Source organism: Dermochelys coriacea, chromosome 2, assembly GCF_009764565.3.
Source record: "Dermochelys coriacea isolate rDerCor1 chromosome 2, rDerCor1.pri.v4, whole genome shotgun sequence".
In the NCBI taxonomy this organism is placed as follows: Eukaryota; Metazoa; Chordata; order Testudines; family Dermochelyidae; genus Dermochelys; species Dermochelys coriacea.
Window position 1 is genome coordinate 212787227 of NC_050069.1, and position 13123 is coordinate 212800349.

The 13123-nt window shown below is 44.4% G+C and overlaps 1 protein-coding gene across 1 annotated transcript; it reads left to right on the forward strand.

Annotated features, from left to right (window-relative positions):
- Positions 1-1663: 1663 nt before the first annotated feature.
- POLR1F (RNA polymerase I subunit F) lies at positions 1664-10600 on the forward strand. The gene is given in 11 exon segments (XM_038389105.1): positions 1664-1744; positions 2087-2496; positions 2822-2867; positions 2869-2964; positions 6814-6865; positions 6868-6954; positions 6957-7020; positions 10119-10143; positions 10145-10198; positions 10201-10456; positions 10459-10600. Coding segments are annotated over 11 exon segments (1224 nt in total). The 3' UTR covers positions 10512-10600.
- The last annotated feature ends 2523 nt before the right edge of the window (positions 10601-13123 follow it).

A 13123-nucleotide genomic window follows, 5' to 3' on the forward strand; every position in this document is an offset into this window, starting at 1 on the left:
GTTTTTCCTCCCTCCTCCTTTTCTTTTAATGTGAATTTAATAAATGTTAAAGAATTACCTGTTTTGTGTACAAATTAAACTAAGTCCACGGCAATGGAATCCCACATTCAAGTTGCTGTTAATGTGAAATGTAGCAAATAGCCAACCCCTCTCCCTAGCCTGAGCCACAACTTCAAAAGCACTATTTTTAGAGGGCTAGCATGAGCTCTGCCAGGCTGAGTCCATTGAGCCAGGCTCAGAAGCTTGGTCCCATGGACTCCAAAATGATGTGGAGACATACTATGGGACATACCAGTTCAAGTGGGGCAGGGAGGGAAGAGAGAGATAGCTCAGTGGTTTGAGCATTAGCCTGCTAAACGCAGGGTTGTGAATTCAATCCTTGAGAGGGCCATTTAGGGATCTGGGACAAAAATGGGGATTGGTCCTATTGTGAGCAGGGGGTTGGATTATATGACCTCCTGAGGTCCCTTCCAACCCTGATATTCTCTGATTCTAAGTCCCTTCTCTGCCAGATGAAGGGATCTGAAGGATTGTCTCTCTTTGATGAGTATCAAACTGGACTATAGAACATCCTGACATATTTCCCTCAGTCCTCTTACTGGAGTTGTTCCTGTTTAATTCAACTGAATAAATAAATATTATTGGGCCAGAGAGACCAGTATAATGCACTAGAGTGTAGTAACAAGTTTCAGAGTAGCAGCCGTGTTAGTCTGTATTCGCAAAAAGAAAAGGAGTACTTGTGGCACCTTAGAGACCTAACAATTTATTAGGGCATAAGCTTTAGTGTAGTAGTAAGGGAATTCCTGTGAGAGATAGCAGAGTCCTGTCCACATCACTTCTTCTCACCAGGTGGAGCGGAGACTTCCACATAGTGGGTGAAATACACTAACCGCTGGGTAAAGGTTATAAAGAGAGGTCCTTCTTGCACTCCCCTTGCCAGCTGTTTGTGTGAAATTGGAAGTACTGGGCCTAATCCAGTAGGTGTGCTTAGAGACAGTCTAACCAGATGGGGCCTTGCATACAACCAGATGTGGCTACAAGTGCTACAACGGTATAAGTGCAGTGCTGCTCCTGTGGACACCACAGTGGCAAAAGAGGTTTTCCACTGCTGTAGTAAATCCCCCCCCTTGAGAGGCGGGAGCTAGGTGGTTGACAGAAGGATTCTGCCATAGGGATCCCTCCGCCTAGCCGTGGCTACCGTGGGGATAAGAAAGTCACACGGGGTGTGAAATCTGTCCCAAGCCGGAGCTATGCAGTTAAGAACATAAGACCGGCCATCTCGGATCAGACCATGTCAGCTAGCCCAGGCTCCCGGCCAGTGGCCAGGGCTGGCAGGAAAGGGCACGGAGGCCGGGAGGGGCTCGCAGCGGCCTCCCGCCCTTGCTCTCCAGGCCCCGCAGCGCCGCTAGCCTCTGTCCCCCGCGCTCCATGCCCCGCCCGCCCCGCCGCATGCTGGGAAGCCTTGGTTCGCTGGGATCGCTGGCGCAGCGCGTCCCGGCCCGCGCGGAGGGAGGCAGGTGGCGCCGGCTGTCAAGCTCCGGGCCCCCCCCCCGCGACGTATCTCCGAGGGTGCCGGCCCCGCGCCAGTTGGCCCCCGGTAGCGAGACGCGGGCAATAGGCGGACCGGCCCAGGAGCCGGAGCCATGAGTCCCCCCCCGCCACAATGCGCGGCGCCACGAGCGCGGACCCGCTGGGTCCTGCACCCGCGCGGGGAATGCACGCGGGCCGCCGACCGCAGGGTCGGGTCAGCGACCAGAGGCGCGCGGGGGCTGGGATGACGCGTTTCCTCAGGCTCGCTCCGCCCAGCGCTCGCGCGGGATGCCGGGGAACGTCGCCTAGGGGCGCGACGGGGTCACTCGAGACTTCGCGGCGCGCGCGCAGGAATCAGGCGGCAACGGATCGGTGGTCGCTAGCCTGGGGTCCGGTTGACCGACCAGGGCATCTCCGGCCCCGCCCCCCCCCCTAGGCCCCGGATGAACAAAGCTTCCGCTCGCTCGCTCCGCCCAACTTGCGACGGTGGCCCTGCGCAGTGTCTAATGTATGTCCGTACACAGCCGGAACGTGCTCCACAGCTCCATTACTGTAGCTGGAAGAAGACGCAACAAGATGGCTGACCAGCCTCAACCCTATAGTTGCGGGCGGACAACGTCACTGCGCCCCTCCAGGAGGGCGCGCGTGTGACCTTCGTCAGAGAGCGCCCGGAGTGAATCATGTGCGCGCTCCACACCGGGCAGACGGTTGCGGTCCGGAGCGTAGCGGACAGTTGTGGCGGCAACCTGGGGACACCGTGGAGCTGCCGCACTCGGCGGCCCGGCCGCTGCCCTGCCCGGAGATCCCGTCCTTCGCGGCCGCCTGCCGCCTGGTGCGGAGCCGCTACTCGTGCCTGGTGGCGGCGCCGCATCGGAGACACATCGCGCTGGCGCCGCGCTACCTGAACCGGAAGCGCACCGGGATCCGCGAGCAGCTCGACGGCGAGCTGCTGAGATACTCGGAGAGGTGCGGCCCGCGGGTACAAGCCCACCCCCTCCCCCACCGAGCGCTCAGAGAGGGAGCGCGCCCCCCCCACCCCTGCCGCGTGAGGTCCACCTAGTCTCCACGCCACGCGCGTTCTCGCCCTTCCGCTACGGGCCCCATGTGGCTGAGCCCTCCCTCGGCCAGACTCAGCAGCAACCCCCGCAGCCCCAGCGATGCATAGACCTAAACGTGTGAGGGAATTCCTTCGTCATCCCCCTCCCCCCCATCAAGTTTCCTGCTGAGTTTGCAGAGGTCCGGGTTGGTCAGATACATTATAACGCCTGGTCTTTCCTCATCCTTGTGTAATCCTCTGCTGAGTGCCAGTGGCTTACGATAACATCAGAGTAGTGTCGTGAATTAGGTGAATATTATGATGACCAAGGATTCATCCATTTTACATCGAAGCAGATTTTGTCATTTCACATCCCAAGAAAGGGAAAAAAGCTTGTGGTATGTAAAAAATACTTCAGTTTTATTGGTATTTGTAGTAAAGTGAGCTTATCTTAGGGTACAAGTAGATTGAACAATGAATTTAATAAATTTAATTTAAATTTGAATTTTAAACTGTTTCAGTGTAATAGACAAATACTGAACTATCTTTACTCTGTTCAGAGTAGCAGCCGTGTTAGTCTGTATCCGCAAAAAGAAAAAGGAGTACTTGTGGCTACTTTGTTAGAGACTAACAAATTTATTTGAGCATAAGCTTTCATGAGCTAGCTAGGTTTGGTAGTTTTTAAGGTGCCACAAGTCCTCCTTTTTACCTTATCTTTGTTTTGAATCTGTTTTTCCTGCTAATTTATCAACTGTAGGTATAATAATGTTATAACAATGTCGGCCCCACGGTGTTACAGTCTCACTCACCTTGTCGCTCTATCTTTTTTGAATCAGCTTCTGCTGGTGAGAGACTAGCTTTCAAGCTACATAGCTATTTGTGGGGGGGGGGTGTTTAGTGTCACGGCTAAATGCAAGATTAAACAGTTTAGCATAAGTAGTTGTGATAGACATCTGTAGGACCCATGGGTCTTGAAATGTGTGTTGTGTGGACTCCATCCTGAAAGAAATCTTTCCTAAATCTCCTCTTCTGGCCTTCAGACTGCTCTATGCTCATCATCAGAAGCAAATCCCCCACAGACCAGGACAAACCAACTCAAAGCTGCACCAAGCACTGCCAGAACAACAGATGCAAAACTGGCAGACTTATCTCCACTGCTACCATAATCAACACACCACAACCCACCTTTAAAGATCCATGGTCCTACTCGTGTCTGTCATAACAGGCCATGTACCTCACCCAGTGCACTAAATGCCCACTAACAACTATGTGGGTGAAACCAGACAATCACTATGCTCTCGAATGATCTCATACAGGAAAATAAGACAAAAACACTGTATCACCTGCGGCTGAATGCTTTTCAGTCCCTCTATATGTGACCCATCAGTCCTCATCCGCAGTGGAAATCTGCATAATACCTTCAACAGACAAACCTAGGAGCTTAAATTCATAACTTTGCTAGACAGTAAAAATCATGCTCTTAATAAAGGTGTCAGAGTAGCAGCCGTGTTAGTCCGATGAAGTGAGCTGTAGCTCACGAAAGCTTATGCTCAAATAAAGGTGCCACAAGTCTCTAAGGTGCCACAAGTACTCCTTTTCTTTTTGCTCTTAATAAAGATACTGATTTATGGTTTATTACAGCTGTCTGTAATCCACTAACCTTTTTTGTCCTATGACTGCAAGGGTGTTAATGGGCCACTTAGCATGTATCCTAAGGGACCATTCAATGCAAACTACTTATGCTACACTATCGGTTCAATCTTGTATTTAGTTGTGACACTGTTAGTACCTTTCCTAGATTTGAGGAAGAGCTTTGGGCAGGTATACACTTAAAATGCTGCACTGATGCAGCTGCACCACTGTAGCGCTTAAGTGAAGATGCTCCTAAGCCAATGGGGAAAGCTTCTTCCATCGTAGCTAATCCACCTCTGCGAGAGGCGGTAGCTATGTCGATGGGAGAAGCTCTCCTGTCAACATAGTGCTGTCTACATTGGGGGTTAGGTCGATATAACTACGTCACTCGTGTGTAGATTTTTCACACCCCTGAGTGACGTAGTTTTATCGATATAAGTCTGTAGTGTAGACCTGACCTCTGTGTAGCTCAAAGGCTTGTCTCTTTCTCCAACAGAAGTTGGTCCAATAAAAGATATTACTTCACCCACCTTCTCTCTCAATTGTAGGTGTGCTTTTCCTCCCAAAGAAGGGCTGGTAACCTGGTACCGGTACAGGCTTATATCTAAAGTAATACAGAGTCTTCTCTATTAATCATAGGCACAAGTATGTGTGGTTATGAAGTGCTCTCTATTGTGATTCTGTTCTCTTTGCAGAAAAGAATGAAACGCAGAATTTTTGGCCCTGAGCATTTCAAAATAAAGAGTAGGCATATGGATCTCCTAAGAGCTTTAACCACATACCTCTGTGTGAATGCTTGCAAGCTTCAGAATTCAAAAAAGTAGGTCAGAATATTGGCCTACTCACATTGACACATTGCATTTTTTTAGGCACAGTAGTTTAATATATTAATATTCTATTCTAGCTTTGGCAATTTTTGATTAAAGTCTACTCTAGGAAAAATTCTGCTCTCAGGCCACTGTACGTATCAGTGGAGAGACTATCTAGAGCGGCAGTTCTCAACCTATTTACCATTGAGAGCTACATATGCAGCTTTCTGTGTGTTACGTGGGCCCCATCTACACACTATATTACTAAGTTCTGTACATCATGTTAAAAAAAAAAAAGGGTTAGTATTGTGTTATGACAGCAATACGATTCAAATTGATGTAGTAGCTTTCATTTCAACACTGTAATGTGCCACCAGAGCATTTTAAATTAGCAAAATAAGTTCCAAAACATTAACTGCTAAAATTAATTTAGAGTAAGGGTAGCGGCGCGACGGCTGAGTGCCCAGAGACCATGGGGCGGACTCTGCATGCAAAGCTGGAGAGAGTATAGAGTGCTCCCCAGCCAGGGGACTGCCCCCCCATCACCCAACCTCCCTGCGACCTGTCCCCCCAGCATCCAGCCAACACTGGGCTGGCACACGGTGCCTGCCTGCAGAGACCGGTGCCTGTCCATGAAAAAATGCCACCTTCCCCAGAGACTGCCCCTCCAGCATTCTAGCCCCAATCGAGGGACCGCCCCATGCCACCATTCCCTCCACCTAGAATCTGCCGCCCTTGCCCTGGCTGCAATCCCTGCTCCCCGCAGGTATAGCCCCTACAACTTCCTCTCCATGCCTGCTGGCCTTCTATCTTGGTTGTATGTAGCTCAGCCTGCCCTGCTGCTTGCCACTGCATCCTAGTGCCTGGTTCACTGGACCTGCAATAGTGCAGGGGCGTTGAGGCACCGGTGATCTCCTGCCGATGCTGGGTTCTGCTGGGGGGAATCGATGTTGATGCTGCTCAGCCTGATCCTGCTGATAGGGGGTGATATTGGGGCCTGATTCTGCACCGTCCATTTTTTGCACCTCCTGCAGGCTCTGCACCTAGGGCAGGTGCCCCCTTCCTGCCCTACTTACAGCTCTGAGGATGTCACATGGGCTACAATGGTGTGCTGATGGGCCACAAGCAGCCTACGCCAGAGGAGAGCCACTGATCTAGAGACTTAGTGGGCCTGAAGGTGAAAAATAAGTGTTTAGAATGTCAAATAGAAACACCAATAGTATAGTGCTATTTATGGAAATAGAACATTTAAATTCTCTTAACAAATGTATATATGCCATTTCCCCCCCCCCCATGCTGCCTTTTCCCTCCACACACCTCAAAAAAGCATGTAGAGTATTGAAAGAGCGCTTCAATTGCAGCCGCATTAGGCTGACGGAGAGAGCTCTCCCGTTGACATCATAAAACAATCTCAATGGAGTGTAGTAGCTGTGTCGGCACGAGAGCATCTCCCGCCAACATAGCACTGTCCACACCGGTGCTTCTGCGGTGAAACTTAAGTCACTAAGGGGGTTTCACATCCGTGAGCGACCAGGTTTGCCTGAAATAAGTGCTAGTGTAGAAGTGGCCTGATTCTTTACTTTAATTTGAAAGAAGTAGCAACAATTTATAAATGGGCTTCCATTTGTACAAGTGCTAAACCCATTTGCCATGCATTTGATGGTGTTAGATTTGCATGTGTAAACTTTCTTATGTACAAGAATCTAGAGACAAATTTACAGTATGTGGAGGAATGAGGTCTCTTACAAGTTGTGGCCCTTAAATGTAGTATAGTCTTTCTTGCATGGTTTTCTTTTCTTCTTTCAGGGTGTGATCAATAAAGTGGCCCCAAGTCATATTGGCTGTCTGATACATGGGTGTTCAATGCTTCCATCCCTAAACCTGATCGAATGTCGGCTATAGAGTGGCAAGACCTTGGGTTGAAAATAGGAGATAAACTGGAATTTGAAGTGTGCATTTAGATTCCGATGCTGCTGGAGTATTCTTCATTCGAGGGAGACTGAATAAAGACAGGTACAGTGCTATATTAAAGGATTTTTTCAAACTGAGCTGATTTAGTGGATTTATTTAAAAACATTATACTTAAAATCAGTGTCTTGCAGTAAGTCTGATTTTTTTTCCCCCCTATAAAGCTATCAATATTATATTTAAGTCAGATTTAAAATCTGCTAATAAAGTCCATAACGGGGTAAGACCAATGGTCTGTCTATCCCATTGCCCTGTCTGACAGGGCCAGTAACACATGCTTCTGAGGGATGAAAGAACAGGACAATTTTGAGTGATCTATCCCTGTTGTCCACTCCGAGGCTTCTGGCACTTGGAGGTTTAAGGACACCTGAAGGGCAGAGATTGTATCACGGAGCATCTTGACTATAGTCATTGAAGGACAACCTTTTCTAAAGGTTTTTTTTAAACCGGTTATACTTCTGGTCTTCATACATCCCTGACAATAAGTTCCACAGGCTGACTGTGCATTGTGTGAAGTACTTCCTTGCATTTTAAACCTGCTGCTTGTTTAATTGGGTGACCCTGGTTCTTGTGTTATGTGGTGGAATAAATAACATTTCCCTATTCATGTTCCATACCATTCATGATTTTATAGACCTCTGTCATATCCCCCTCTTAGTTATCTTTTCTAATCAGAACAGTTCCAGTCCCTCTAATATGTCCATCATATGGAAACTGTTCCATTACCCCTAATAATTTGTTACTTTTCCTCGCATCTTTCCAAATCTAATGTGTGTATTTTTTTGAGGTGGAGCAACTAGAACTTCATGCGATATTCAAGGTGTGGGCAAACCGTGGATTTATATAGTGGCATTATATTTTGTCTTCTCTATCCCTTTCCTAATGGTTCCTGACAATTTTGTTAGCTTTTTGGACTGTTGCTGCACTTTTAGCAGATGTTTCAGAGAACTATCCATGAGTGGTAACAACTAATGTAGAGACCATCATTTTTTGTGTATAGCTGGATTATGCTTTCCAAATGTGCATTACTTTGCACTTAAAACCATTGAATTTCATCTGCCATTTGTGCACAGTTACCCAGTTTTGTAAGGTCCCTTTGCAGTCAGCTTTGGACATAACTATCTTGAGTAATTTTAGTATCATCTGCAAGTTTTGCCACCTCGCTGTTCATCCCTTTTCCGGATCACTTGTGAATATGTTGAACAGCACAGGCCCCAGTCAGGTCCGTGGGGTTCTGATGAGATATATGGTATACTTTTTTGTGTTTGGAGACTTTTTGTGTTAGAGGATAATCCAAATATTTTTAAGATCAAGGGTTTTAATGTGAGTAACTTGACTTGCATATCACTAACTGCATGCAGTTATAGAATGTCTTGTTCAGTGTCTAGATTCATTTTTAAACAAGTATTTATGTGCAGTATGAGTTTTCAGGTTTAACCTCACACGACCATGGTCATAAATCATTTACCTAAACCAATCGGAGCTAGTTCTAATCTGTCAGCATCTGTAATATTGTGTTTCAGCAAGATTCCCAAGCACATTTTCATGGCTTAATATTTGTACTCATACGAGAACTTACCTTGGCTACAGAGCCAGGCAAGTTTGGTGTTCAATTTTGTATTAATCCTTTTTTTTTAAATATCTGACTTCGCAACTCAATGGGGTGCTTTTTTAGACAGAATATGTGGAAGTTGCCTAGAGACCGCTACTTTTTCATCTTCATAACTATATTTGCAACTGTTGTTTGGATTCTGAAGGTTGTTTGTTATTCATTATTTCATCATGTAGTTATTCCCTTATCGTCTACAAGTATAGGTGGTCTCTACTAGACTAGTGATCTAAAGCACTAGAAGTTATAACCTTGTCAGGTGTATTAAATTCCTTGAGGATGAAATCTTGATAGTTCAGCTGCATTCCCATGAGTCTGAAGAAACTAAGCATGTCCCTGTGTTATCTAGTACTGATCATCTATGTAGTCAGACTCCAGCCATTTACATACTTTTCATTTATGTGCTTACGTAATCTGGCGTGTATTTGCCTAACTAGAATGACTGAATCGGAGAACTACATAAAAAGGAAAAATAATCAGAATGAACCCAAGGTAGATAATACTAATCGGAGGAATTGGAATTTAAGAACTAATGCTAATTCTTTAACAGAATAGAGGACTTAAGGAGCTTGGCTTGTTTAGCCTAACTAAAAGAAGGTTGAGGGGAGATATGATTGCTCTCTATAAATATATGCAGAGGGATAAATACAGGAGAGGGAGAAGAATTATTCAGCTCAGCACCAATGTGGACACAAGAACAAATGGGTATAAACTGGCCACCAGGAAGTTAGACTTGAAATCAGACGAAGGTTTTTAACCATCAGAGGAGTGAGTTTTGGAATAGCCTCCAAGGGAAAGCAGTAGGGGCAAAAGATCTATCTGGTTTTAAGATTCTACTTGATAAGTTTATGGAGGAGATGGTATGATGGGATAATGGATTTTTGGTAAGTAATCTTTAAATATTCAGGTGAAATAGGCCAAATCCCCTGAGATGGGATATTGGATGGATGGGATCTGAGTTACCCAGGAAAGAAGTGTTCTGTAGTATCTGGCTGGTGAATCTTGCCCATATGCTCAGGGTTTAGCTGATTGCCATATTTGGGGTCGGGAAGGAATTTTCCTCCAGGGCAGATTGGAGAGGCCCTGGACGTTTTTTCGCCTTCCTCTTAGCATGGGGCATGGTTGACTTGAGGTGAGGCTTCTCTGCTCTTGAAGTCTTTAAACCATGATTAAGGACTTCAATAGTCAGACATGGGTGAGGGTTTTCATAGGAGTGGGTGGGTGAGATTCTGTGGCCTGCACTGTGCAAGAGGTCGGACTAGATGATCAGAATGGGCCCTTCTGACCTTAGTATCTATGATCTAACCAAGTATTGGAAATTGACTTGTATTAACAGATATAAGTTCCTTTGTTGTTACTAAAAGACCACCTAAATCTTTTTTTCTACTTGAATTGCTGTGGGTTTAGCACAACTCCCAATCTTCAGTTAGTGCTCCATGTAATTATTGCATTTCAGAAAAAGCTTATCATGATGTATTAATACCTATAGAGATCTCATTCTGTAAACTTTTGCTTATTTGTATGTTCCTTACAGTATGCAATCCAAATATCCTGAAACCAGTAACTGAAGATATGAACAGTAGAGATGAAATACCAAAGAAAAAACCACAAGAACAAGAGACAGAAGGAATTGTGAGTTAGAAAATGACACAGAGCTTACGGACCATGCAGATACTACTGTGGTGGAAGATGCAGAAGAGCAAAATGCTGATCACAATAAAATGGATTTTTTTGATAAAAAGCCGAAGAAAAAGAAAAAGCATAAGCAAGAAAAGCAGAAACCTGTATTTAATGGAAGTGACTGTAGTGGTTACCAAAGTGACCATAAAAAGGTTAAGAGAAAGACAAGAGAACACTGTGATGTAGATGAAGAAGTGAATTATCTCAATTGTCACAAGACCCCCAAGGCAAAAAGAGAAAGGAATGACAAATGGACTGAAGAGGTCCAAAACTCCCTTGCTTGTCATCTTCTTTCAGAAGTATTTGATAACTTCCAATAAAATCATATTTTCAGTTTGTGTATTTCAACTTTCATTTATATGACAGTAGCACTTAGATGTCCCAACCAAGATCAAGGCCTGCTTATATTAGTGCAATGTGTATATATATTCATACTATACTTCGTATTATATACTTAAGAGCAGTTGACAAACACCTGTCGGGGATGGTCTAGGTAATCTTAGTCCTGCCATGAGTGCAGGGGACTGGACGAGATGACTCTTGACATCACTTCCTATGATTCTGTACATCTTTCAGGATAGGAGATGCCTCCTACTCTCCAGAGGTAAAACAAAGGGTGGTAAAGAGGCAGTACATATTCCTGTTTTACAGATGAGGAAACGAGGTACAGAGATTAAGTGACTTGCCCAAAGAGATACACAAAGTGTTTTGGCAGAGCTGGGAGGTGAACCAGATGTCTTGAGTGGTTGTCAGTGCCTTAACTACAAGAACATGTTTCTTTTGTTAGTGAAATTAAACGTGTACTCAAATTCAGGCTTTAAGTCCTTAAATTTAGTATTTTTAATGCCTCCAAACAAACTGATTTCTAAAAAGGAGGTTTAAAGGCTAGATTCTAATGAATGTGCAGTGAACATAGTGCTTAAGATGACTCTTAAATTCCAGAGTGTACAAGCATGCCAGGGAGTACCTGAAACATTTGCAACCAAATTTACAGTATGCTGCTCTAAATGGAAAAACATCTATTTGGAGAATTGGTCATGTATTCCAGGTGTGTTGGGGGTAGGAGGGAAATTAGGTTGTAAGTGTCACAATAGTGCAGTTCATTTCATTTTGTTACTATATGGTTCCATTTCCTTGTTAATTAGATCTTACTGGACTTCCACTGAGAGACTGACAGTTTTATCAGATTGTAACTCATCACCAGGATTCCTAGTTCTCCATGATTAAAAAACAAAAATTCTCTGATGAAAAAAACAAAAATCCTGTTTTTCCATGATTAAAATGAAAAAAAAATGTTTCCCAAAAAATATTTGAACGTTTTATTGATAAATTTACAATTTTTAAGCAAGTTCAAAGCCTACTGATGCCATCATCATAATAGAATTAAATACTTCTATGTCTCTATTCTATATTTTCAGGATCTCTTAAGAGTGCACCAAAAAAACCCAAAAATTACTTTAATATTACTCACTTTGAGTTAGTCCTGGTTGTTAAAAATAGAGTTGCAGCGTTTCAGCCACATTTTCATCTTTCAGACGTTGGCGCTGAGCAGAGAAAAGAACCCTGAGTTTGCTGAAACTTCTTTCCACATCTGCTAAATTTACAGTCAGTTGGAGGGGAACCATTGTGTGTTTTGCCAGGTTAGGAACATGATCTTCAACAGCCATCCAGAAGTAAATGGGATTCTCAACGTCTCCAAATTAAGTCTTCGACAATCTCTAACTACACTCAGATAGCTTTAACTGCAGTTTCACAATCTTCATTTTGGATCCAGTGCACGAACAGCACAGAGAAAATTAAGTGCTGGTTGTTCATTTTTTAGCTTGTACTGTCTCCATTCATCAGCAGTGCTTTGAGCAGCTGCAGAGCTGTTAGCATTTTCAGTTGATGCAAGATGCTCCAGCCATGAAATTAAATCCAGGAAAATTTTGTACACTTTGTGTATTTGGTGTTTTTAGGACTGCAAAACAGCCAGTACTGTCACCAAGTGTCCGCAGTTCTCTGCAATGTATTTCAGGTCTGCATGCACATCTGCCGCTAACAGGCTAGCTAGTTCCTGCAGAACAGATGTATCCCCATGTTCCATTTGTTCATCCTCCTTGAACCTATGGTAGAACTGGTAGTACTGTACATGGTATTTTATATAATTGAATCATGTATTCCACCTCGTCCCAATTGGTTTAGGTGGAAGTGTTGGTGAATCAACACTTTGTTTACTCAGGTATCTCAAGTATCGTTTACAATGAGCTGGAGACTTCACTAAAATTGACTTCATCTCAAAGCGATCCGCTTAAAGGTATCTCGACAAGTATTTCTTGCCAGAGCGCCTATATGTGAATATGAACACAGTTTGACCACAGGTTGCAAAGCACATCATTTCAAGCCTTTGCCATGTAGCTCGCACTGTCTTGTTACAAATGCTAATATTCGATCAAGTGGTGGGATGCTGAATTCCACCATACAAGACATCAAGGCTTGTGAAACAGTGGCATATATAACTTTGCAGAGGTACACCCTCTTTACAAGCTGTGGTGTGGTAATGTCAGCATGCTTAGGAGAATCTACCTTGAGCAGCTGAAATAAAATGTTGAAAACTGATCTATTTTGGAAGTGTTGTTTTGTCGGCAATCATAGCAATAGAGTCTCCTTTCAGGTCATTGAGAAGGCACTGTTTTTCTCTTCAAAAAGAGTTGTTAAGTAATGGGAATACAATTGATCTGACTTGGGAATGGCACTGCCTCCCTTAATGAGCTTGCTCAAAAAAATCTCTGACAACGGGTAAATCCATTTTGTGCAGAGGAATGTCTGCATTTACGCACATTTGAACAAAATCTGAAGTGACAGTTTCACTCAGTTCTT